General features: G+C 53.4%; 1 protein-coding gene across 1 annotated transcript; it reads left to right on the top strand.

The window, feature by feature from the left end:
- The first annotated feature begins 11,799 nt into the window (after positions 1-11,799).
- CDRT4 (CMT1A duplicated region transcript 4) lies at positions 11,800-16,787 on the top strand. The gene is made up of 3 exons (XM_007124702.1): positions 11,800-11,877; positions 12,244-12,277; positions 16,330-16,787. The coding sequence occupies exons 1-3, from the start codon at positions 11,800-11,802 to the stop codon at positions 16,785-16,787; spliced, it is 570 nt and encodes a 189-aa protein (XP_007124764.1).
- Positions 16,788-23,624: the final 6,837 nt, after the last annotated feature.

The following is a 23,624-nucleotide window of genomic DNA, read 5'->3' on the forward strand; positions in this document are numbered from 1 at the left end:
GAAGGAAATGGAAAGTCCCAGAGCATCCTGAGCCCCTCTGGGTTCCACGAGGTCCCCCCTTTGCCTCTTCCAGCCTCCTCCCAAGTTCACAGACGTGCAGGCCTCTGCAGGCAGGCAGGGTCCTGCCGGCAAACGGGGGTTCTGGAGCCGAGGCCCAGGTTTGAGGGAGGGAAGGGAGAAGCCCCTGGCCCCGGGCTCCAGGCTGGACCACAGCCCCTCCTGGCCCTCCCGCTGTGGCAGCCCTAGCAGAGCCGCGCTGAGAAGCTGCTGATCCGTCCCCGCTGGCTCTACATTCCTGGGTGATGAGGGAGGGATTCCAGTGTTTACTCTGAACAATGTTTTCCTCTGTCTGAACCGACTGGGTGTTAAATTCTTCCAGATTTCTGGCTTCATGTCGCAACTCCAATGGGACAGAAACAGGTTTACGGCAGTTGGCAAGGGCGTGAAAGCAGGCTCGTCCGGGCACCTTCTGCGTCTAGAATTTCCCTGGGCGGATGGAAAGACCGCCAGCCACCCTGTGGGCGCTGCGCCTGCCTGCGAGGGGCTGGTGGCGGCCTCGCCCCAGCTTTGCGCCCTGCCTTTCGCATTTCCCGCCCTAGAGGGCAAAGTGAGCTTTCTCTTCTGAAACGCGGCGGGAAGGGAGAACCAGCTGAGTATTGAAGGCCAGGGCTTGCTGTGTCTTCCCAGCTAAGATAAACCCAGAAGTGGGGCTCATAAGGAATTCATTTGGTGGGATGTTGGGAAACTGGCCTGCTGTGTGGGGAAGAGGTCAGCATTGGCGGCGGGGGAGGCGGGGAACCCTTATTTTCATAGAGAAATCTAGTGAGGTGAGGCCTGGAGAGCTGGGCTGGAAAGACCCCAACACAGCTGGTTGGTGCCTGTGCCGGTGCCTGTGATGACCTGTGACTATTGCGGTCGTTTATTACGGAGCAGGATGACCACGCGACTACACGGGGCCGTGGAGACGCTCTTCTCTTTAGTAAAGATACAGAGACTTTGGGGGACCAATGGGATCAGTTCAAAGAGAAAGACGCTCTTCCCTTCAAGCACAGTAACCCGTTCCTTCATTCTTTATCGGCGGTGACTGGCTCTCTGTGGGGTCCTGGGTGAAGCCCCAGCCTCGGGGCAGCTGCCCTTCAGCCTCTTGAACTGGAACAGCCCAAATCCACGTCGGGCAGGGGGCAGGCAGTGGCCTTGAAAGCCCCGGCATTCTCACCCTGTACTCTCAAACCCTGGAATCCTACTCTTGAATCCCTTATATGGTGGTGTGTGTACGTGTGCGCGTGTGTGCGTGTGCGCGCGTGTGTGTGTGAGTGGGTGCGCGCGTGCGCGCACACGTAGGAGAGAAAGATGGGTGGCCGTCCACCCAGGTCCAGAGCCCACACAGTATTTATGTAGGGGGGTGGATAAAATCGTTGCTTGATAGAACTTGACTTTATAATCTGGCTGCTTTCACAAAGCCATTTTGATGCCAAAGTCATTTTTCCTTGGTCTTAAAAACAAACCACTAAAAGCCCTGCTCCCTGAACCTCTCAAGAACGTGCGGGAAGAGCACCCTGGCACCATCTCTGAGCCCCTGCTTCCCACCCTGCCCCGTCCCTCACTCCGACCCTGATCTCTCCGGCCACAGCAGTGTGTCCACAGTGTTGAGACGGCCTTGTTGAGATTGGCTTTGTTGGAGGATGGCTTCATTTCCGTGGTGTTTGATAGCCACGAACCCTTTACGTGCATGTGTTCCCTTGTGGCAGGAATTGCACTGTAGCCCCCACCGCCCCGAGACGGGGGCAGAGCAGAAGGGGTTGACATGCAGAGGAATTGCCCCCGTGGCTGGCAGATTCCACGTCTCTGTTAGTCTCAGGACTAGGATCCTTCCTGGGAAGTCTGATAAGGGCCTTGTACTGGTTATCTCTTGCTGTGTAACAAATCACCCCCAAACTTAGTTCCCGGAAACAGATGTGTTATCTCACAGTGTCTGTGCGTCGAGAATCTGAGTGAGACTTAACTGTGCCTGTATCTCCAGGTCTCTCCATGGGGGTGGGCGCAGTCGTGGTATTGGCCAGGGCTGTGGTCCCATCCAAAGGGCTGACTTGGGAGGGTCCCCACCCAAGCTCACTCGTGTGGTTATTGGCGAGATTAAGTTCCTCACAGGTTGTTGAACTAAGGGCCTCAGTTCTTTGCTGGCTGTTGGCTGGAAACGCCCCTCACTTCCTTGCCTCTGGCTTCTCTGTAGGGCAGCTCATAATAGGGCAGCTGGCTTCCCTCAGATGAACAGAGACAGAGAAACAGAGACAGAGACACAGAGACAGAGAGAGAGAGAGAGACAGAGAGCAAGCTCAAGATGGAAGCCAAGGTTTTTGTGTAACCTCATCTGCGATGTGATGTCCCATCACTTGACCACATTCTATTTGTTAGAAGTGAGTCGCTAGATGCAGGGGGAGGGGGTTTCAGAGGATGTGAGTTCCAGGAGGGGGGATCCTTGGGGGCCGTCTGGGAGGCTGCCTACCGAGGCCTGTGGGCCCAGTTGAGGTTGAGACTGTTTAGCCCATGGGCTCTGCCACCGCACACTTATTCTGATAAGCCTGTGGCTGTGAGGGGCAGACAGAAACGAGTTCCATGGTCACCCGTGCTCCTCCTGGGGGTAAGACACAGCATCCTAAAGACTTCTCAGGGGCCAGTGATTCTGAGCTTCTAAACTGGCTACACTTACACTCCACTCTCCCCTCCCATCCCACCTCCACCCCAAGGAAAGCGAATGAGCCTCAGGCACCACGCTGTAAATCAACTATACTCCAGTAAAATTAAAACAAACACTCCGCGTCCCCTTTAAGCTGCTCGCATACCCAGTTCTCTAGATTCTTCCCAGCAGGGATCTGGCGAGATTCCTTGGCCCCGGTTTGCTCATTAAGTCATTCTAGGCCAGAGCTGCGGTGGCCCGAGAAGAGAAACGGGGCTCCGCTGGGACCAGGGGTGTCGAAGCTGAGGGTCACCCAGCGGGCACGCCCAGGGATGTCACAGACTTAACATGGGGCGTGTGTGCACGTGCGCGTGTGCACGTGTGTGTGTGTAGGTCATAGACCCCTCCTCGCCCCCGGGGCTCAGGGCCGTGCACCTGTCTGTGCGTCTGAGCACACGTGGCTGCGGGTGGACCCCGATGCCTCAGAGCTGCCGGCCTCAGGGGTCACCTCCAGAGGGTGTCCTTTCCGTCAGCAGATGGTATAAGCGGAGCTGGTGGGAGTGGGGCGGATGTGGGGGATGAGTGAGACTTTGGGACAGAAGCGTGGCAGCAGCTGTGTTGGGGGCCCCCCACCCTGAGCCCATTTTGCCCCTCCCCCTGCTCCAGCCTCTTCGCGGATGTCACATCCTGCGTGTTGACCGAGGGTGAGAACAGTCCGGCCAGTCACCCTCACGTGCGCCCGGGCCCCGTGCGCTGTGCTTTACGTGACTCACCTCATGACAGCGTCCTCGTGGCAGGAGGGTTCCTGTCATTGACCCTATTTTACGGATGAGATCGTCGAGACTTAGGAAGTTTAGGTATCCCGTTTCGGGTCACACAGCTGAGCAGCAGCTGCCTGTCCTGCACTCTTGCTCTTAATTCTATGCTTTACTCCAAACAATGATTTCATAGGCAGCCTCGTCCCGTTAGGAGCTCTGGCTAATTCTTGTATGTCGCCTTCCGGAGGTATTGAAATACAGACACAATAAGATCACAGAAGCACGAAAGCAGCAAGGAGAGAGCTGGTTTTCCGGCAAGGCTGCACGAGGGCTGGTCGGCAGGGCCGGGCCTTCACCGGGAGAGAGCGTCCACCCAGCACACGCCGTGGAGGGCCCGTTCCCGGACTGTGAAAGTACTCCACGCATCCCTCCACTGTGCCAAAGACACACATTAAAGCCCTTGTTTAACTGGATTTCTGACTCCACAAAAACTCCTTTTGTCAGTGCCTCAGAATTTCCTGGCGTGTTACCCACACATATTTTCTGTGTGGATGGCAGTTACGGGTCGCCGTGCACCATTTGTGTATATTTGTGCCTAGAGAGATTCATTTGAAACTAGTAGCACAACATTTCTCCCTGATTTCAAAAGACCTCTCTCTTGGTCTCTGGGAAACCGACCATTGCTATTTTCTCTTTTAACCGTGGGCAAGTTTCCTGTGTATTCAACTGTCCATTTTCCCTCAAACCATCCACGGTAGTTACATGGTAGTATATTTTGCCAGTTTGCCTTCCTCAAACTGTTTTTCCAGAAACCTTGTGAAATGAGCCACGCCAGGGACTTTCAGAAGCTTCCATGCGGGAGAAGTGGGGACCAGAGGCGACCAGAGCGAGGTGAGCAAGCCCAGGGAGAGAGACCCCTATACCAAGTCACGCACAATGGCATAAATGGCTCTGGTAGATGAGGCACAGATAGGACACTTGGGAGGACAGAGGAGGGGCAGGTGTAAGCCCGCCTGGGGGCTGGTCGGCCTCCCAGAAGAAGCGTCATCGGAACGGTCCCGGAAGGAGAGGCAAAGGGACTCGAGAGGGGGCCTCACGTCCAAACGTATAATCATTCTGAGGGAAGAAAAGACCATTTCATCCACTAAGAGCAGGTGGCCGACCCCCCAGTTGCCGCGTCTGGCGGTGGTGACATCTGACGTGTCTGGTAGGTGTGCAGGGGATGGAGCACGTGTTGGACCAGGTGGGAAAGGAAATGGAGGTTCCGAGGAAAATCGGAGTAGGGCTTGAGTTGGAATTCGGTCCGTTCAGGCCCCGTGGACTTTCCGTGTTAGACAGGGTTTCAGTGAAGCCTGAATCCTGGACTTGGTGGCCCCAAGCTACTGCCTTGTTGCTCTTTTCTGGGCACTTCCCATGCAGTGTCTCCTCCAGTCTTCACAATAATCCTACAAAGGAGAGGGGTGTCATTCCCACTTTGCCTATGGAAAAACCTAAAGCTCTGAGAGAGGGGGGAAGCGATTTGCCCAGTTAAAGGCAGTAAGTGACAGCGCTGGGAAGTAAACCGAGGCCTTTCCATGCACCGTGTCTGTTCCTCGTATTTATTAGGTCACGTTCCATGTTTTGCCACGTGACCTCTTGTGGCTGTTATCAAGTCAGCCAGCTCATGGTTTCCCCTGGGGCCTGTACAAGGGGAGCCGCCTGGTGTTTGGATTCCTAATAATCCTTAGAGATTCTGGGGAAATTGCTGTGGCAACTGCAGTGACATCCTTTCATCCAACGATCCAAGTGCCTGGGGACAGAGCAGTGGATGCGATGGGTGGGATCCCTGTTCTGTGGAAATTGCCTTCGAGTTGGTTCAGAGAAAATAAACAAATGAGTAAATCATGAGACGCGTCGGTCAGGGATAGTGCTACACAGAGGATTAGAACGGGAGCCAGAGCAGTGACTGCGGGCTGTTTCGGGCTGTCCCGAAGTCGTCACTGAAGAATTCACACTTAGCTGCGTCCTGACTCCTAGGAAGGAAAAACCGTGCAAAAATCAGGGAAAGTGCATCCCAGGCAGGGTGAGCAGCTTGAGAAGGACCCCGGCATGGGAAGCTTGGTGTGTTTGAGGCGAGAAGGAGGCCCCTGTGGTCGGGGGCAGTGAAGGCTTCAGGGTGGTGGGGGCTAGACCAAGGGGAGCTTTGTAGGTCAAGGGAAGGTATTTGCCTTGTGTCCTAAATGGGACGGGAAGCCATTGGCTTCCCATTGGCAGCGGGATAATCTAATCTGATTTATGTTTACAAATGATCACTCTGGGTCCCCTGGGGAGAAGGCCTAGCAGGGAACAAGAGTAGAAGAGAAGCAGGGAGACCAGTCAGGCGGTAGGCAGCTGTTGATTCTTGGCTAAGGACGGAGAGGTCGGGAAGTCAGGTAATGGGAGAGGGTGACGGTGGGGCCAGTGCGTAGGGAAGTCAGGTAATGGGAGAGGGTGACGGTGGGGCCAGTGCGTAGGGGGCAGGAGGATGGATTGCGTGTATCCAGTGAAGCGGGAAGAGGAATCAGGCAACCCTGATTTTTTTTTTTTTTTTGGCCGCACCCTGCGGCACGTGGGGTCTTAGTTCCCCGACCAGGGATCGAACCCGCGCCCCCTGCGTTGGAAGCGCGGAATCTTACCACTGGACCGCCAGGGGAGTCCCAACCCCAGTTTTTGAACTGGGCAATTCGGTGAATGGTGGTGCCTCTCTCTGAGATGGAAAAGACCAGAGAGGAACGTTTTCGGGAGTAAGGCCAAGAGTTCCTTCTGAGCCGTGAAAACGTTGAGATCCTATTAAGACACACCAGTGAGGATGTAAAGACGGCAGCCAGGATGTCTAGGTGTGGACTTCGGGGAGGGGGTCAGGCTGGAGTGAAGCCTCGGCAGATAGGTGAGATGCCAAGCCACAGAACCGACGGACGCCACCTTGGCACCTGACTTTGGGGTGAAAGAAGGAAGGAGGAGTTGAGCTTCTACTTTGAGCGTCGGGAGGGGCGCTGATGCCATGGACAGAAACCGCGTGTGGGGACAGAGGAGGCCTCTGTGGACCTGTGGGGCGGCGTAGCCGCGACTGACTTTGCTCTTGAACGAGTTTGAATTTGATGGAAATACAAGTGCCTAGAGGAAGTTGTTTAATAAGCAGTTTAAGAAACAACTTAGAGGAAGTTGTTTAATAAGCAGTCAGAAGTCAAGGGTCGAGTCTCAGGGAAGAGACGGGTCCCAGGGGCGTGTTTAATAAGCAGTCAGAAGCAGGGGTCGAGTCTCAGGGAAGAGACGGGTCCCAGGGGCGTGTTTTGGTTCATCGTCAGGGTCCCCGTGGAAGCGAGGATACAGAGTGATAAGGCTCGGGTGGAAAGATTAATTCTGACCAAATTCAAAAGAAAATGAATCATCATTCAGGATGCCAACATCTTAATTTATAATGGGACCTGTACCTATGAGTTACTTGGGTTATTGATTTTTAGAAGATTGCCGAGAGCACAAGAGCAAAAGGGGACCCCTTTAACCAACCCACATAGCCAACGAGCCCCCCTTGTGTTCGGTCACTTCTCAGAGAACCAGCTCTGCCCTTCCCAAGTCCCTGCTCCCTCGCACAGTGTGGAGGAAACGTGCAAACTGTGGAAGGATCTTTCCCACACGTCCTTGCTTTCTTAGTAGAAAATATGGGACACAATTCGACAATTTCTTGATGGCTCAGGGACCTCACTGAGGACCTCTGTGCTTTTTATTGGCTGTGGTCGTGCTGGGACAGCCTCATCACGGTGGGGGTGCTGGGGCAGGGAGTTGAGGCCGGTGGCCCTTCACTAAGTGGCCTGCGCTCCTTGTGCTTTTATAGGAACTTGGTTTCCTTTTCGAAGTTCTTTGGTTCCCTCCACGGTCGCACGGCGTCTGGACCAGCGGCTGGAGTATTTCATCCCTCCTAGCTGGGAGAGGGTTGTTGTGTGGCCTTCGCTTGGCTCCTATGCCTGGAGCCCTAGGGACCCACCCCTTGAAAGTTTAGAGAGTATTTTTCATTGATCCCCTTGCTGTTTCCCTGCTAGCACATCCAGTCTTAACAAAGCATCACACAGCACAGGAACTCAATATTTTGTAGTAACATGTGTGTGTGTATGTATATGTATCTGTCTGTATATATGTGTGTGTGTACATACATACATATATACACATACATACACAACACATACATGTATATACACACAGAGACATGTATACATGTGTGTGCATACACCTGTATACATATTTACGCATATACACACATACGTATATGTATATACACGTACATATATACGCATACATAAATATTCTGTTATATATATAAAACTGTTATATTCAGTTGTATGTATATACACATATATATAAAACGGAATCACTTTGCTGTATACCTGAAACTAGCACAACATTGTAAATCAACTACTTCAGTTAAAGGAAAAACCTAAATATCTGTGCAAAAATAAACCCCCCCCAAAACAAAGCCTCACAGAGCATAGCGTGCTTCTCGGGCGATTTCCCTGCGCACAGCTGGTCTTGGCCTCAGGGAGCTGATTCTCCCTAACTTCTTCCCTGACCTTCTGTGACGGTGGCATCTGGGGCTTTAGCTGTGGTTCTCCTGCCTGAAGTTGGCTTCACTTTGCCAGTCGCGCACAGACTCTGTTTTAGCTTCTGGCCTCGTCAGTGTGGAATGTGCTGCGGTAAACGATGGGCCTTGGAGCTGGTAGGAACCCTGGAGACCGTGGTGGCAAATATGTGCTGCTCAGGGAGGATAGGGGATCAGGGAGGACGCTACCCACCTCCCAGGACTGAGAGGGGAGGGGCTTTGGTGGTACCGAGAACTTTGGGCGACCTGAAACCTTCAGTGGCCAACATTTTCTGAGCACCTTGCGATGCACAGGTTTATAAAAGCAGAAGGGCACCAAGGAGCTCTTCATCTTTCAAAGTCACTGCTCATCACTCATAGTGGCTAAAGTTAAAAACACGAACGGAGGAATGATTAATAATATGATTAATAATGGTTCACTCATCTGATGGATGACTAAGCAGAGGAATCTCTAAGACCACAAGGGCAGATAGTTTAATGTTAGAGCAAAAATGAGGGATTCAAAGACGAAAGTACGTTTTGTGCCCATAACCATGTTAGAACTAGGTGAGAGCACATAGGTCAGAGTCGTGTGATGGTGACGGGACTGTGAGATTGAAACATAGCATTTCCAAACTTTCTCTAGTGCTGATTTATAATTCCCGTTATGAGAAGACATACAAATAGGGACTTCCTTAGTGGACCGGTGATTAGGACTTTGCGCTTCCACTGCAGGGGCCTGGGTTCGATCCCTGGTTGGGGAGCTAAGATCCCGAAAACCTCTCGGCCAAAAAAAAAGAAAAAGAAAAGAAAAGAAAAAGAAAAAGAAATGCAGCAAAATGCAGCTGACCATCATTGACACGACGTATGCCTTGAGTTGCTTTTCCGGGAAGGGGGATAATTTGCTCGATTTCCTGCTCACAGTCTGCTAGTGAACGTGGGGCTGGTGACGTGGGAAGGAGTGTGGAACAACAGTTATTGAACAGGGTCGTCTTTGCGCAGCTTTGATCTCAGCCTCCTTCACTCCATCTTCCGACGTTAACGGTGCCAAGTGTCCATCTACGCAGCTTCCCTTCCTTTGCTTCCTCCCCAAACGTCGCATCTTCCTTTTGTTTCATTTCCATTTTGTACGCTGTTTTAGGACTGAAATTATTGCTGAGTATGAATGAAGAGATTCAGGACAAGGTCCAGCCAAAGTCAAACCCTTAATTTTCACAAGGGTGGTTTATCTAGACTGTGGTTCAGCTGCGGACAACTCACCCCAGACAGCTGGGAGTTTGATTTCATTGCAATTTGTGTTTGCGGGTGACCCAAGAGTTGGGTGCAAAGTGTGATGCCTGGATTGTCTCACATCCTGGCATGAACTGGGATAAAGCCTGACACTGAGGCCAAGCTGTCAATGTGTTGAGGGGATAATGGAACCCTGCAGAAGGCAGCCACTTTAGTACTTTGCTCCCAGGCAGAGTCTCAAATGAAAGTCACTTCTTTTTTTTAAAAAAAACAAGATAAAGGATTTTAATATGTTTAAAGCACAGTTTAAGAAAATAATCAGGTGGAACAAGGCCTTATGAAAAATTCCCCAGTTAAGAAAAACATGTACAGGTAAACAGGCAGAAAAATCAAATTAATACAAGGATAAAAAAATAAAATTTTGCTCCTAATTATTACCTACAATATTGTTTTGTAAAAGAAAGCATTGTTTCTAGGATTTGCTTGAGATTTCTTTTATATTTTTTCTTAAAGATATTTTAAATGTAAGTAATATATGCCATGTTAAAAATTCACACTTTTCATTAAGGGATAAAATGAAATTTGAATTCCCTCCTTCGCTCTCTGGTCCCCTGGTCCCTGACCTGAAGGTGACCAGTGTTAGCAGTTAGCAAGTCACCTTCTTCAAAGCAAACACTGGCCCGGGTTGCTAGTGCTTTGAGCATCGTAAAAGGGGGTGGCCGGGCCCACTGATTGCGGCCAGCCCTGGGAGATGCCTGTCTGTTTCCCTCATTGTTCCAGAGAAGCAGGACTTCCTCTTTCTGACTGATTACACATTGTGAAGCCACACATTTTCATGGTCCCTTTACTCCTGAGCCAGCTGTCAGGCAGAGACAGGGTCTCCAAGCACAAACTGCTTGAAGCCTTTCATGTCTGGCTTCCTGAGTACGAAGAGGCAGGGCTAGCTCTTGCTGCCTGTTTTTTCATCTCTTTCCTAGCGGTCTAGCCTGTCAGTGTACCCGGCTGCCCCAAAACGGCCACGGAAGGAAAAGGCTGGAAAGCTCTCCTCTGATCAGGCCTGTTGGGCTTGTTTTGGAAATTACATTAAAAAATTTGAAACTTGATCTCTAGACACTTAGGGCCGTGGGTGCTTTTAGCCTAACGGGTCTTTGTATTACATCTTAAAGGGGGAATTTTAATATTTATAATTGAACGTTCCTCAGATAAATATAAAATTCAGATTCGTAGTTTTACCCAGTGCCCAGTGCTTCTTCCTGTAACGCGTCTGTCAAGTGTTGATTCGGCCAACTCAGCATCGCGGTTCCTATGCAGCATCCATGCCGCTTGGAAACAGCCTGCGTGATCCTCACACAGAGAAGAATGTGGGCTCCGAGCAGAGACGCAGTTCACTCGGAATTTGAGACCCTCGAGGCCTGCCGTCCACCACCCCCGGTCCTTCAAGACTCAGCACGATCATCTTCTCTTCTTGAACCTGTTTCTTGCCATCCCTTCCCACCAGGCTGAGTTAGGAAGCTTGTGGTCTGTCTCCTCACTGGGCAGGGAGCCCCTTGAACCAAGGCTCGGTCTCATTCTGCTTTGGGCCTGGTACGCGCAGGCACTGGACACCCATCTGCAGAGCAGCCGAGGGGGCTTGTTCTGGTCTCTACAGGAGTTTCTGTGCTTTTGTTCCTGATGGCTCAGATGGCGTGGATTAGTCTTGTTTGATCTGTTGTCAGCATGGGAAACGAACGTGCCTTGTGGACCCTTGACACTGAGATGGGCAGACCCCCCCCCCAAGGCAAGAGGTGAGCATGGAGCACCCACCACGGGTTCTGGGTGAGCGCGGGACCCGCACCTCTTAGAAGTGCAGTGTTGGGAGCTCGGCGTAGACTTGCGGAATGCCCGCGTGCGTGAGTGAACTGACGTTGCGTGGCCGTGGGTACTTGAACTCTGTTTCCACTTTTGTGTCCCTCAAAGTCCGTGCATAATCACTAGAGAATATGGAGGGTACAGAAGGGTTCTCAGGAAGCGGCGTGTCCCCTCCCTCCCGCCACCGCGGTGAATCGGTGATGCCAGGTCTGTGTTAGAAGACCGTCCCATCTCATGAGACTTCCGTCTCCCACCCCACCCCATGGTGTGCTTGGAGATCGAGAAAGAGGCGCGGTCTGTATCAGCTACCAAAGCTTCCCGTCATGTGCAACTTGGCTTTTGAACAGAGCTCAGTAATGGGCTTGTTCCTCCTCTCCCTGGAGTGTGTGTGTTTGCGGAAGAGAAGGTGGCCAGCACGTTGTCCCATAGTGAGGAGTGAGGGGACACCAACTTGCCCCCCCCATCCCACTCCCCTCTGCGTTAACAGCTCTGGAATTCTCAGGGCTCCCTAGCATCAAATCATGATCTCGTGGAGGCCCCCTGGAGCCCATCCGTTCCATGGTCTCCGGGGGACGGGGCAGGGTGAAGAGGTGGAGAGAGTCGTGATGGGGGAGGCGCTCACGGGAGGTCTGTGGGGGGCACTGAGCTTCCCCAGGTCTGAAGTGCGGGGAGGGGCTCAAAGCGTACCCTCGGCCTGTAAGATGGGGGCGCCGCTCGGGGTGACGATCAGCACAGACACCCCACCTGGCACCAAGTTGATTCATGGCCAGCTCTTAGAGGTAAGCCTCCCAAGGCACTTCTGGCCTAAGTGGAAGCTTCCTCTTCTCCCAAATAAATGAGTAGTAGCCAGAGGGCAGATAAGGAAAGGGCGGGCAGGGGAGGAAACAGGAGGTTGAGGAGCGTGACACGCAGAGGTGAAAAGAAACTCTGCATCAGCTTCCCGTTGGGGAAAATGTGGCTCTCCCTCGGGGGCCAGACAAGCTCCCCGGATGGTTCAGGGAGAAAAGTGAGAGGAGACACAAGCAAGACGAGATGCCTGCAGGTTCGAGCAGAGCAGAGAGGACAGAGGGAAGTGGGTCTGGTTTCCAGGGAGTGCTGGGCCCTCGCATTGGCTCGGCTCTTCTGGGCATGGGCACCTTCGTGAGGCCAGCCTTCTGAGGCTGATTCTGGAGGAGGTGAGTCATTGAAGACCCAGCTCTACCCCGAGCAAGTTCCCCCTCTGTCCACTTACGGCAGAACATTCTCTGACGCTCAGGGTTCCAAAACAAGGGCTGGCGAGGACATCGTCTCAGAGTTCTCCCAGCCGTTTCCCTGGTTGCTACTTCCCTGAGATGCCCTTCCCAGCGAGTGAATGAATGAACGATTCCCTGGTCATATGAGGTTAGGGGGTGCAGCATGCCAGTCTCCCTTTGGAGAGTTACGGAACAAGTTAGCCTATCACAGGCTCTGAGATTCCTGCACTAAAGGAATTTAACACGTCATCTTTCAAGCCAACTGGACTGCGGACAGGCTTGCTGTATTTCTACTGCAAAACCACACAGACTATGTGGATGGGGCCCCCTGGATTAAACAGTATATGCAGCCCTTAGAGGGTGGTCTTTGCCATGGACTTTTTCCCTCCTTTAAGTAACACCTCTTAACATCTTGAGAGATTCCTGCGTTCTCTGGGGGCACAGCTCAGGAGACACTGGAGTAAGATACTGTCTTGCCCATCAGGGGTGCGCAAACAGCACCACTCTCACAGCATTTGTGGGGCAAACAGTCTGAGTGGGGTGGACTTGTGCCCACTCATCCAATCAGTCCTGCCCGGAACCCACAAAATCCTTTTGCAGGATGTTTTTCCGAGATAAGGATGCAGCTTGTGGCCACAGATAGAGCGTGAATTAATTCTGCACCAAAGCACCATCCTCAGCCCCAGTGTTCTTAGCTCAGCACTTTAAGACACTGGTTCCTTGGTCTTAGTGATTCCCGTATTGGCAGCTGGTGGTGGGAATGCTCCAGGGTCCTTTAAAACGTTTAAGGCCACTGATATGCACTCCTGAACATACATAACAAAGAATCCTTGAATATACGTCGGAATTGAATGTGTAAATTCTTAAATCTGTGTCTTAGAACTTAAAAAGGACTGAAGTGACCTCCTGGACCTGTTTCCTATCTCTGAAGTAGTTAAAACCCTATAAATCTTCAGTGTTTTTTTCGGGTTTAGATTCTACGATAGCGGTTCCCAAACCTTGCTGCACGTTAGAATCCAGCTTTTAATTCCGCTGCCTGTGTTGTATCCTATTCCAATTAGATCACAATGTGGTGGGGTGGGGGCAGGGCGGAGCCAGGTATTGGAATTTTTTTAAAGCTCTCCAGTAATCCCAACATGCAGGGAAACTGGGGGCACTGACGTAGAAGCACTTTACTTTTATTATAACATTTTATTATAACGACCACGCCTCTGTGAGAGAAGCAGGACAGGAGCTCGTCCTCATCTCGTAAGTGAGATAACAAAGGTCGTGTGGAGTGAAGAGACATGATCCAGGTCACAGATCAGGTTCCAGACAAGTGTCATTCCTTACTTGGGCCAAACCCGGCCAGTCAGACTAGATTCTGGGGATGTTGGGATATGAGACCCGGGGGTGGGTGGGAGGAACTGGGCTTGAAAACCCAGAGGATTGAACACGGGCCTTCGTGCCTGAAGGAGAAACAAGAAAACCCCTTCAGTGTCATGCCTCCTGCCCTGGCAATGCTGCCTCTGTCTGGGGACCGCTGGTCTGTGTTTCATTTCTAGGGACACAGAATGGACCCTGCGTGCCAGAGTTGGAGGAAATTATCAGAGCCCACAGCTTGTCTTCAGGCTTAACGTCGACTGTTTCTCTCCTTTGATTTTCTATTTTTTTATAAAGTTATTTATTTTATGTATTTACTTTTGGCTGCATTGGGTCTTTGTCACTGCGCGCGGGCTTTCTCTAGTTGCGGCGAGCGGGGGCTACTCTGCGTTGCGGCGCGCGGGCTTCTCACTGTGGTGGCTTCTCTTGTTGTGGAGCACAGGATCTAGGCGCACGGGCTTCAGTAGTTGCGGCACGTGGGCTCAGCGGTTGTGGCTCGCGGGCTCTAGAGCGCAGGCTCAGTAGTTGTGGCGCACGGGCTTAGCGGCTCCGCAGCATGTGGGATCTTCCGGGACCAGGGCTCGAACCCGTGTCCCCTGCATTGGCAGGCAGGTTCTTAACCACTGCGCCACCAGGGAAGTCCCTTTCCTTTGACTTTTAAACAAGTCCTCCCCGTGAGTTTTGAGGCTGTCTCGGACATTCCCACCCTTGATTTCACAGTATCCTAGTCTCTGCATCGGCAGGCGTGAGAACACCTACCAGTCTGTGGAATTGTCCTATCAGCCATGGAGGCTGTTATGGGGGCAGCAGGATGGGGCAAGGGGCTCTGAGGGGGATGCTGTTGAAACAAACGATTCACCAGTAACTGGGCTTCTTTGAAGCTTCAGGGCTCATAAACTAGAGGCTTAGAAGCAAGGATGAATGATCCCACATCCCCCAAATATCACCGGCTCAGAGCATTTTTCTACCGTCTGACATGATTGATTAATCCTATTGTATGTATGGGGAAAAGTACTCACATTTCTTTCCTTTAAAAAAAAAACAGGGCTTCCCTGGTGGCGCAGTGGTTGCGCGTCCACCTGCCGATGCAGGGGAACCGGGTTCGTGCCCCGGTCTGGGAGGATCCCACGCATTTTTCTACCGTCTGACATGATTGATTAATCCTATTGTATGTATGGGGAAAAGTACTCACCAAAAAAAAAAAAAAAAAAAAAATACACTTATTTTTATTGTATAATTCAATGTTTTGTTTGTTTGTTTGTTTTTGTTTTGTTTCGTTTTTGCTGCACCGCATGACTTGTGGGATCTCAGTTCTCTGACCAGGGATTGAACCCGGGCCACGGCAGTGAAAGCGCCGAATCCTAACCACTAGGCCGCCAGGGGACTCCTGGTACTCACGTTTCCAATAGCCCTACAAATGTGGAGGATAAGCCAGGAATTCCCTTTGGTTGGAGGTGGGCAAAGCAAGGACGGCGGCCCCTTGGATGGCATACTCTGTGTTTCTGGGGACTTGGAATGGATGGCCTGACATTCTGAGATTCTAAGTCTTAGAAGGAGACATAAGATGCTTCAACTTCCATTTTCTCATTATTATTATTACATGAAACTCTCTCTAGCGTAGGGGACTATTTGAGCCTTATTTCTAACCTAGCGTCAGAAAAATGATATTGTGAATTCTCCTAAAAACGTATTGTCATGAAAGATTGCCACTAAGACTTAGCAGTAAGGAGTGCGTGAGGCCTGGACCTGACTAGGTTTGACAAAAGCTCGCTTTTTTTTTTTTTTTTTTTTAAGAGTCTGAATGAATCTTTAGGACGCTACGCTTCGTGAGGTGTATTATCATAAAACACTGACATCGGGAGTGATTGACTTATAAATGCAGTGGCGTTGAAGGTGACCCCTGTCAAGAGCTCGCTCCCTTGCCTTCCACAGTGGTTCCTCGGTGAGGCGGGAAAAGGGGCGGAAAGTCTGGCAGTCGCTCACCTGAGGGCCGTGTTTCCCCCCTGCACAAGCCGGTCCTCGTGGATGTTGCAGCCAAAGGAAAGATTTCGCGCTTATTCAGCCTCAACCAGGGCCTCTCACCGTCGCCGCTCAGACCAGCAGCGGCGCCTGGGAGTGACTTAGAAATGCAAGCTCTCCAGTCCCCAGAGCAGCTCTGCGGAGTCTGCATCCTCGGGGCGGGACCCCGCGGCCGTGTTTCCCCAGGCTCTCCCGGGGCTTAGCGCTCACGGAGGGGGAGTGGCGTGGCCCCGGACCGATGGTTCTCAAAGTGGGGCCTCCTGGCCACAGCTCGCCACCTCACCCGCGACCGTGTTAGAAGCCAGCCGAGCTCGTAGTCCTTGGGCGTTGGCGGGAGGCAGGGGACGCGCTCCCTGGGACTCTCCGTTGTTGGCGGGTGAGCCTGTAACGTAATCCATTCTCCGAGAAGCACGGAGTCTCAACCACTGGACCGCCAGGAAAGTCCCTGTCTCCCAACTTTGCATTTGACTTCATTCCCACCGAATACAGGGGGTGGGAGGGCTATCATGCAGGCTGGGGAGAAATCCAACATGTGGTTCCAATACCCTCCGACCCTTAAAGAATGGACTCGTTGGCCGCGAGGGCCTTTAAATTGCCCGTATTTCTCTTTGCCGGTAGAACTGACAGAGAACATCGGGCTTCCTGTGAATCCGCTTGAGAAACATGACCTGTGGCCCGCCTATGTCACGTACACATCCCCGCTGGTGAAAAGACTGATTGAGAAAAGCAAAGCCAGAGACGTGGAACGCTTGCAAACGGCCGAGGAGAGCCGGCCCACGTGCAGGCAGAGCAAGCCTCCTGGCGTCATCCAGCTGAGAAGGAGAAAGTCCCCCAAGTCCTCGGGCAGCATGACGTTCAAGGACGTGAGGTCAGAGACCACGCTCTCGGGGTGGGGCCCTTTCTCCATGTCGGCCACGGGTCCCCCCGTGGTTCCAGAGCGCGCCCACTTCCACGCGGATGCTAGGGCAAGTCCCACAACCGACTACAACAAGATCATCTTCTCCCGGAAGCCGAGGGTGAGCATGCTTCCGTACCGCTCACTGCTGGCCGGCGAGGAGAAACACCCCGACGTTTAACACGGAGTCCCTGCAGCCGCCCCGCAAGCTTGTACGGCAGTTAAGGGCCATTTGCCACATATTTCGTGACAGCCTTTGCGTTGGGACTTACCTCTGCTGGGGCAGAGGTCGGCTGACATCAGCCAGATGGAATGTGGGCCTTGGAGAGGGTGAGGGCACCCCGTCTGGCAGTGCAGCCACGTGTGGGTGGGAAGCCCCAGGCTCTAGATCCTGCTATAGAGGCTTAGGACCCAGCTGGGGGTGAATCAGTCCTGGTCCAGGCGGGAGACAGCTATCACACCAGAGATCCTTTGATAGAAAGAATGTCTAGCCGGGTAGCTGCAAAGGCAGGAAGAGGGCACAGAGATGTGGATGGAGGGGGCGCCCGCGGGAAGCGGGCTGGGGAGGACAAAGAGAAGATGTGAGCTCATTAAGAGTTAGACACTCGGAGAAGGGGCAGGTGGGCTGCATCTCAGTTCCCAGACGCTGGTGTCCTGAGCTCGCAGGAGACCCCTTTGGGGGTGGCAGCCTTGCCTCTGAGGAGGGGGAGCTGTTTGGCTGACGGACACCCCGAAGTTGGTTCTGAGAGTGTTGGGAAAACCAAAATGGGACTCAAATATTTGTTTCTGGGAGGAGTTGACACCGTCCGAGTGAACGAGAATTGCTGGGGGAAACAGAAAGGGACAGGAAGCCAACAGAGGTAAACAGGAAGCAAATCAGGAGCGAGTTCCTTCTTCCTCCAGCCTCCAAACTCCCTCTGGCTCTTTTGATGGGCAGAGCCTCACCAGGAGGGGAGCAGAGATGTGATTTGCAGGATCCCCAACCCTGCATCTCAAAGCAGAGTGCAAAAGGATGGGCTTGGAGCCAAGGGAAGATGAGCTCCTTACCCGCCCGGTGGGGTTCTGGGCGATCCCACCTTGCTTCCCCGCTCGGCACCTGGACCTGGCATTGGGATGTTTGTTCCTTGGAGGGTTTACAAAGTGGCAGTGGCGACCCGGGCGTCCCCTGCTGAGAAATGGAGGATTTTTCTCCCCTGTAGTTCTTTAAGGCTTGTGGAGCTTAGTTGGCTGGGGGAGAGGTTCCCGGCTGGACCCCAGCTATGCTTTGTCAGACGCAGCTGGCATTGGTCCACCCATGCTCTGAGCTGTTCCCACTTGGCCTCAAAGCGAACGATGCTGTACTCAGTCTGGACGCAGAAGACTTTGTCTTTAGACACAAAGAGGATCGAGTTATGACCGGCAGACCACACGGTCTCAGGCTTGGGGCTTGTCTGCTGAGCTTGGCCTCATCGGTAGCATCTCTCTTCTTTGCCCTCACCTGAGTTTCTCCGCTTACATTTGTGAAGCAGTTAATACTCACCCTGTTTCCCTCACGGAGACATAGAGGATGCAATGTGCTAGTTGCTCGAAGAGGCTGAATTTGCCCTACGAGCGCGTTCGCTGCATCCAGGAGTCTTGCCGAAACGTTTGGGCTCCACGCTGGCTGCTGCGAGCTATGTAGGAGCTGCACGAATTAGGAGCTCCAGACCCATTCCTGGGTTCCCAGCTCTTGGCCAGAATGAATTTTTGCAAAAAGGATAGGTGATTTCCAGTGAATCTGAATGACTGTATTTGGGTCCACGGAACATTTATAGACATGGAGGCTGGTGATAAATTCCCAACGAGAATTCTCCTCTCTTCTATCCTTTTTTATTTTATTTTATTTTTTTTTTTTTGCGGTACGCGGGCCTCTCACCGTCGTGGCCTCTCCCGTTGCGGAGCACAGGCTCCGGACGCGCAGGCTCGGCGGCCATGGCTCACGGGCCCAGCCGCTCCGCGGCATGCGGGATCTTCCCGGACCGGGGCGCGAACCCGCGTCCCCTGCATCGGCAGGAGGACCCTCAACCGCTGCGCCACCAGGGAAGCCCTCTTCTATCCTTTAATGGGGGTTTATAGCCAGAGTATGTTTGGGAAGCTGTGGATTATAGATCCTCATTGTATTAGTGTTTGCAGGGATTTGGGGTGATTTCTTTCAATTCCTTTGAAGGCAGAGTAGTTACATAGTTTTTTGGGTGTTTTGTTGTTTCTGTTTTTTAAAATCTCTAGGTGTTTGATAGTTGTTACACGCGTATACTCTCTGAGTTAAAATGGTTGTTTTATAGATAGTATTGTTTAGGTTAGTTTAATTCTCAGCCTGTTACAACCACACGAGCAGGAGCCAAGGACATACGCACTCTATGCTGTGATGAAGATGGCTTGTGTCTGTGACTGCGGTCCGGACGCATTGTCTCCTGAGGCCGCTTTTGAGAGAGAAAACAGTCTAATTCCTTGGAAAGGAGGGAGTCCCTTCAAGGCCAAGCTGGGTTCGCAGGTCCCTGGGCGGGGGTGACTGTGTATACAAGGCTTCAGTGCTGGTGGGTGCGGGCCGGGTGCTTGGCGGTGGCCTGGGAGCCCTTCACCTGGCAAGGGAGGCGGCGGGGCGGGGGGAAGGCCTAAACCCAGGGGCCTGGGGGAGCCATGGACTTGATTGACAGCAAATCCTCCTCTTCCTTTCGTGGGCCTGAGGACCTTACTGCAGGAGGCGCGACTGCCCCACAGTCCCCTTAATCTTTTCTTAGGACATGGATAAAAGCTGGGTACCCCGAGGTAGGGATTTTGACCCCTGGGATTTGGTGGGGGTCCCGGGAGGTGGAGGAGAAGTCACACGTAGCCCAGGGACCCCAACCAGGGACTGGCTCCGTGTCCCTGGAGACGGAGACCCGCAGCAGAGTCCCAGCCCCGTAGCCTCGCCCCTCGTGTCAGCAGAGGTGATGAAAAAGATCGTAAAAGTGCTCTGTGAGATGTGGGCTGGCCAGGGTGCCCGTCAGGACCGAGGGGCTCTTTTCAGCTTTAGCTGAGTCGTTCGTTCCTAGAAGCTTCTTGTCAGCCCCTCCCTTCTGGAGTGACAGGCAGGGGCGGCAGGTTATCGGGGCCACAGATAAGACAGGATGCGAGCCGGAGCAGGGCAGTAAACAGGGGCCTGGGGTTTACTGTGAGCTGATGTCGTCAGAGCCCGGACTGAAGCTCAGGCCTGGGTTTGTGTTCGTCAGATAATCAGGAAACCCCTCCCTCTCCCTCCTTCACTACCCCCTCCCCCACCCGCATCTCTTCCCAGGGACCCAGCGCCTCAGCCAGCTACCTGGGCACTTGAAAATCACACTGCAGTGCCCTAAACCAGCGGGGCGGTGCTGGGCCGTGTGCAGCCCAGAGGGATCCTCTGGGGCAGTAGGGGTGGGGGTGAGGGCAGGCAGGGCCGGCAGGGGATGCGGGAACACCCCAGCTTTAGGTGGAGCCCGCTGCCACCCCATATTCTGTGCCTTGGTCCTGATCCGATATCCATAGGGGACAGGGCGGGATAAACAGTGTCATGAAAATGACCTTGGGCTTAGTGCTGAGACCCCCGGTCTCTTCTCCCAGGCTCTCCATTCCAGGGCAAATAAAAATTCCCACCCCGCCTGAGGCCTTTCTAGGAAGCTTCTACTGCTGGGGGCCCGGCAGAGCTTGTGGTACCAATCCGCTTCCTCTTCAGATCTAACTGTTCAGCCGCCCGGGACCCTCCAATGCTTTTGGCAGACAAGGCAGGTGAGAAGCACAACACTTCCGGCAAGGCAGCATGGTTTCTGCGACCGCCAGTCGGGAGGGGTTTGTGGAGAGAGGAGTTGGTTCCGGAGAAAGTGGCGGCTGGAAGGAAGCTCGCCCCGAGGGGCACGCGTGCGCCAGCATCTGTACGCACGCTTTCGTGTTGCGGCGCGTCTACGTCCATTCACCGTCCAGAGGCTTCTGTCTGCTTTCCTAGCTGACCCTGAAGGAAGTGAGCCCCTCTGGGACTGGAACCCAGGCCCGCAGGCCCAAGTCCAGGCGCCTCCCCTGTACCCGGGTCCCCTCCCCCTCCTCCCCCTCCTCCTCCGTTTCATCACCGGCAGTCCTGCTGGCGCGTCCTCAAGCGGGCAGGTGTGTCCGGCCTGTGGCTGCTGACCCTCGGGCTCAGCAGTGACTCCATCTGTCAGGCAGTGGCTTCACGAGAAGCCCGTCGTGTGTGTCATCAACCAGAGCTAACTCGCCGTCTGCCGCTGGGCCAGCAGAGCTAGGACGGAGGGTCTGGAAGTGCTGTGAGGTCTGGACAAGGTCAGCCCTGCTCGCGGCCATCTTCCCAGAGCTCGGCCCACAGCCTGGCACTCGGTTGGGGCTCAATTACTTGCTGAGCGAAGGATTTACAACACCAGGTCCTGACACCCGAAACAGAATGCATGGCGGAGCGGTGCTTTCTTTTTTTTTTTTTTTTTTTTGCGGTACGCGGGCCTCTCCCTGCTGCGGCCTCTCCCGTTGCGGAGCACAGGCTCCGGACGCGCAGGCTCGGCGGCCGTGGCTCACGGGCCCAGCGGCTCCGCGGCACGTGGGATCTTCCCGGACCGGGGCACGAACCGGCGTCCCCTGCATCGGCAGGCGGACGCGCAACCACTGCGCCACCAGGGAAGCCCGAAGCAGTGCTTTCTTATGTAATATCCAGAGGCTGGAGAAACCACTTGGCCGGGTTGTGTAGAACGTTTGAGGCAAGCAGCAGGCACCTTGGCTGTAAAGTTCCTTCTGGTCCTCATAGTGTGATTCGAACAAAGGACCCAGTTGGTACCTTGGACGTGCCCTTCCTCGTAGGACATGGGAGGGATAGAGGAGCAGGAGACACAGTCTCCAAAAATTTAACATCTAGTTATTCTGTCCTTTTAAACGACCAATCCATGCCTATCTGATGGAATTCCAAGTTAATTATACATATTTCCTCTGGGCTTTATCAGAAGGGACAAAATTTCATAGACCTAACAGTTTCTCCCTTTCCCACATTTACAGCCATGCCGATCGAGGGCACCCGACAAATATGCGCTGGGTGCTGGCTTGTGCCAGGTACCCTGCTGGGGGCCCAGCCGTGAGCAGGGCAGACACTCAGGCTTCCGTCTGGCGGTGCAGACACTGGACAATCACTTTATCCCATCGCAGTTGCGAGGGGTGTTACGGAGAAGCACAGGATTCTGTGAGAGCGTTCTTGCTTTGAGCTCCTGATGTGCCCTCCCCAGGCTCATGAGGAGAAGGGATCAGAGAAGGAAGCAGGATTAGTATCAGGACAGCTGCTCATGAAAAGGGGTGAGGTCACGGCGAAATTTTGGCCAAACTGAAGTTTAGTGGCCTGCTGAATTTTTTGAACTTTGCAAAGCTGCCTTCAGTGTGTGCTTGCCTGGCTGTCTTGTTTGTTTCTGTAGCACCATGGAGCTGTCCCCTGGCTGGGCCGAGGTTCAGGGCATGGCCTCTCCCTCCCGGCCCCACGAAGCGACGCAGAGGCAGCGCCCACATCTGCACACTGCTCACCCCAGGCCACTCACTTCCTGCCTTTTTGGCTCGAGGGCTGGCGAGGCAGCTTCAAGGCAGGCCTCTAGCCCCTGTGTTTCCCCGACCAGACCTCGGGCGGTGACCAGGCCCAAGCCCTCAGCATCTGGCCTCTGGCCCACTGAGCCTCACCTCAACTTCCCCAGGTCTCGGAGCAAAGAGACCAGTTCTGGCTTTCCACGCTTTCTACCAGCATTTCTGGGTGTGTGGAGGTCCCTCTGCAGACCGGGGCAAGGGGTGCGTTTCAACCCAGGGGAAGGCAGGGACCCTGCTCCACACCCTTCCTCTTTCTGCCCTTGTCTGCAGAGCCTCTCCCTCCTTTTTTTCCCCCTCCTTCCTTTCCATTTGAATTTCATTGTTATTTATTTTTTTTGCCACTGCAAAATTAAATGACGCTTGTTTTAAGTGACTCAGGCTCCTTGCGGTAGAAGTGAACCGAGATGGCCCAGGCTCCACAAACATTAGGAGAAGCAGGTCCCTTTAATGCTCGGATCCTGGGTCTGAGCCTCCCTCCTGAGGCCCGTGGGGAGTGCCCAGATGCTCTCTGGGAAGCTCTGAGGAATGCTTGAGTAGCTCACAAAACCGCCCCTCGGGGCCCCTGTCACCCTGGCCATCGTCTCACTCCAGAGCAGTTGCCCCAAGGTCCCAGGTCACTGCTGTCCCACTTCTCCCCAGCCCAGCCTTTGGGTCCCCCTGTGGTTTCTCAAAGCACGGCTCTCCCAGGTTGTCACATCAGCAAGTCTACCTTGAAGGCCTGGGGGTGGCAGAAGCACAACGGAGTAAATTACAATTCTATTGGAAGTGTCTATTTTGAGAGGCCCACAGCCTAAATCTGAACGCTGTTCCCTGGTGAGGGCCAGCTCCACCTCCAACATGGATCTCAGCACATGCCTGTTAACTCAGAATCCAGGGCCAGTTCCCCCTTAATCCTGGAGACACTGGAGCCACCTCCACCTTCCTTTCCCGGGTCAATAACCTTCCTCTTGGTCACAGAATTGCCACTGGGATACCAAGTGGCCCATTTCTAAGAGGTGGTTTAGTTCTCCTGGCCTGGAGAAGACAATCACAATATTCAACAGAACACAGTGCAATTGGGGTTTCAGAACAGTTAGTAGAGGGCTATCGTCTAGTCCTCTCGGGGTCCTGTTGGCAGAATGCGGGGAAGTTATGCCTTCTGATGTCCAAGGGTGGGAAGCTCCAGACAGGATACACACAACAGCACCACCACCGTCTCCATCGGCAGCTCCACCACCACCACCACCACCACCACCACCACCACCATCACCACCACCACCACCACCACCACCACACCACCATCATGCCCCCTGCCATTTCCACCCCCCTGCTGTCCCTACACTTGTTCTCTACCTCTGTGTCTTTATTTCTGCCTTGCAAACCAGTTCATCTGTACCATTTTTCTAGATTCCACATATATGCGTTAATATACGATATTTGTCTTTCTCTGACT

The sequence above is a fragment of the Physeter macrocephalus genome, unplaced genomic scaffold, assembly GCF_002837175.3.
Source record: "Physeter macrocephalus isolate SW-GA unplaced genomic scaffold, ASM283717v5 random_696, whole genome shotgun sequence".
Classification (NCBI taxonomy): Eukaryota; Metazoa; Chordata; class Mammalia; order Artiodactyla; family Physeteridae; genus Physeter; species Physeter macrocephalus.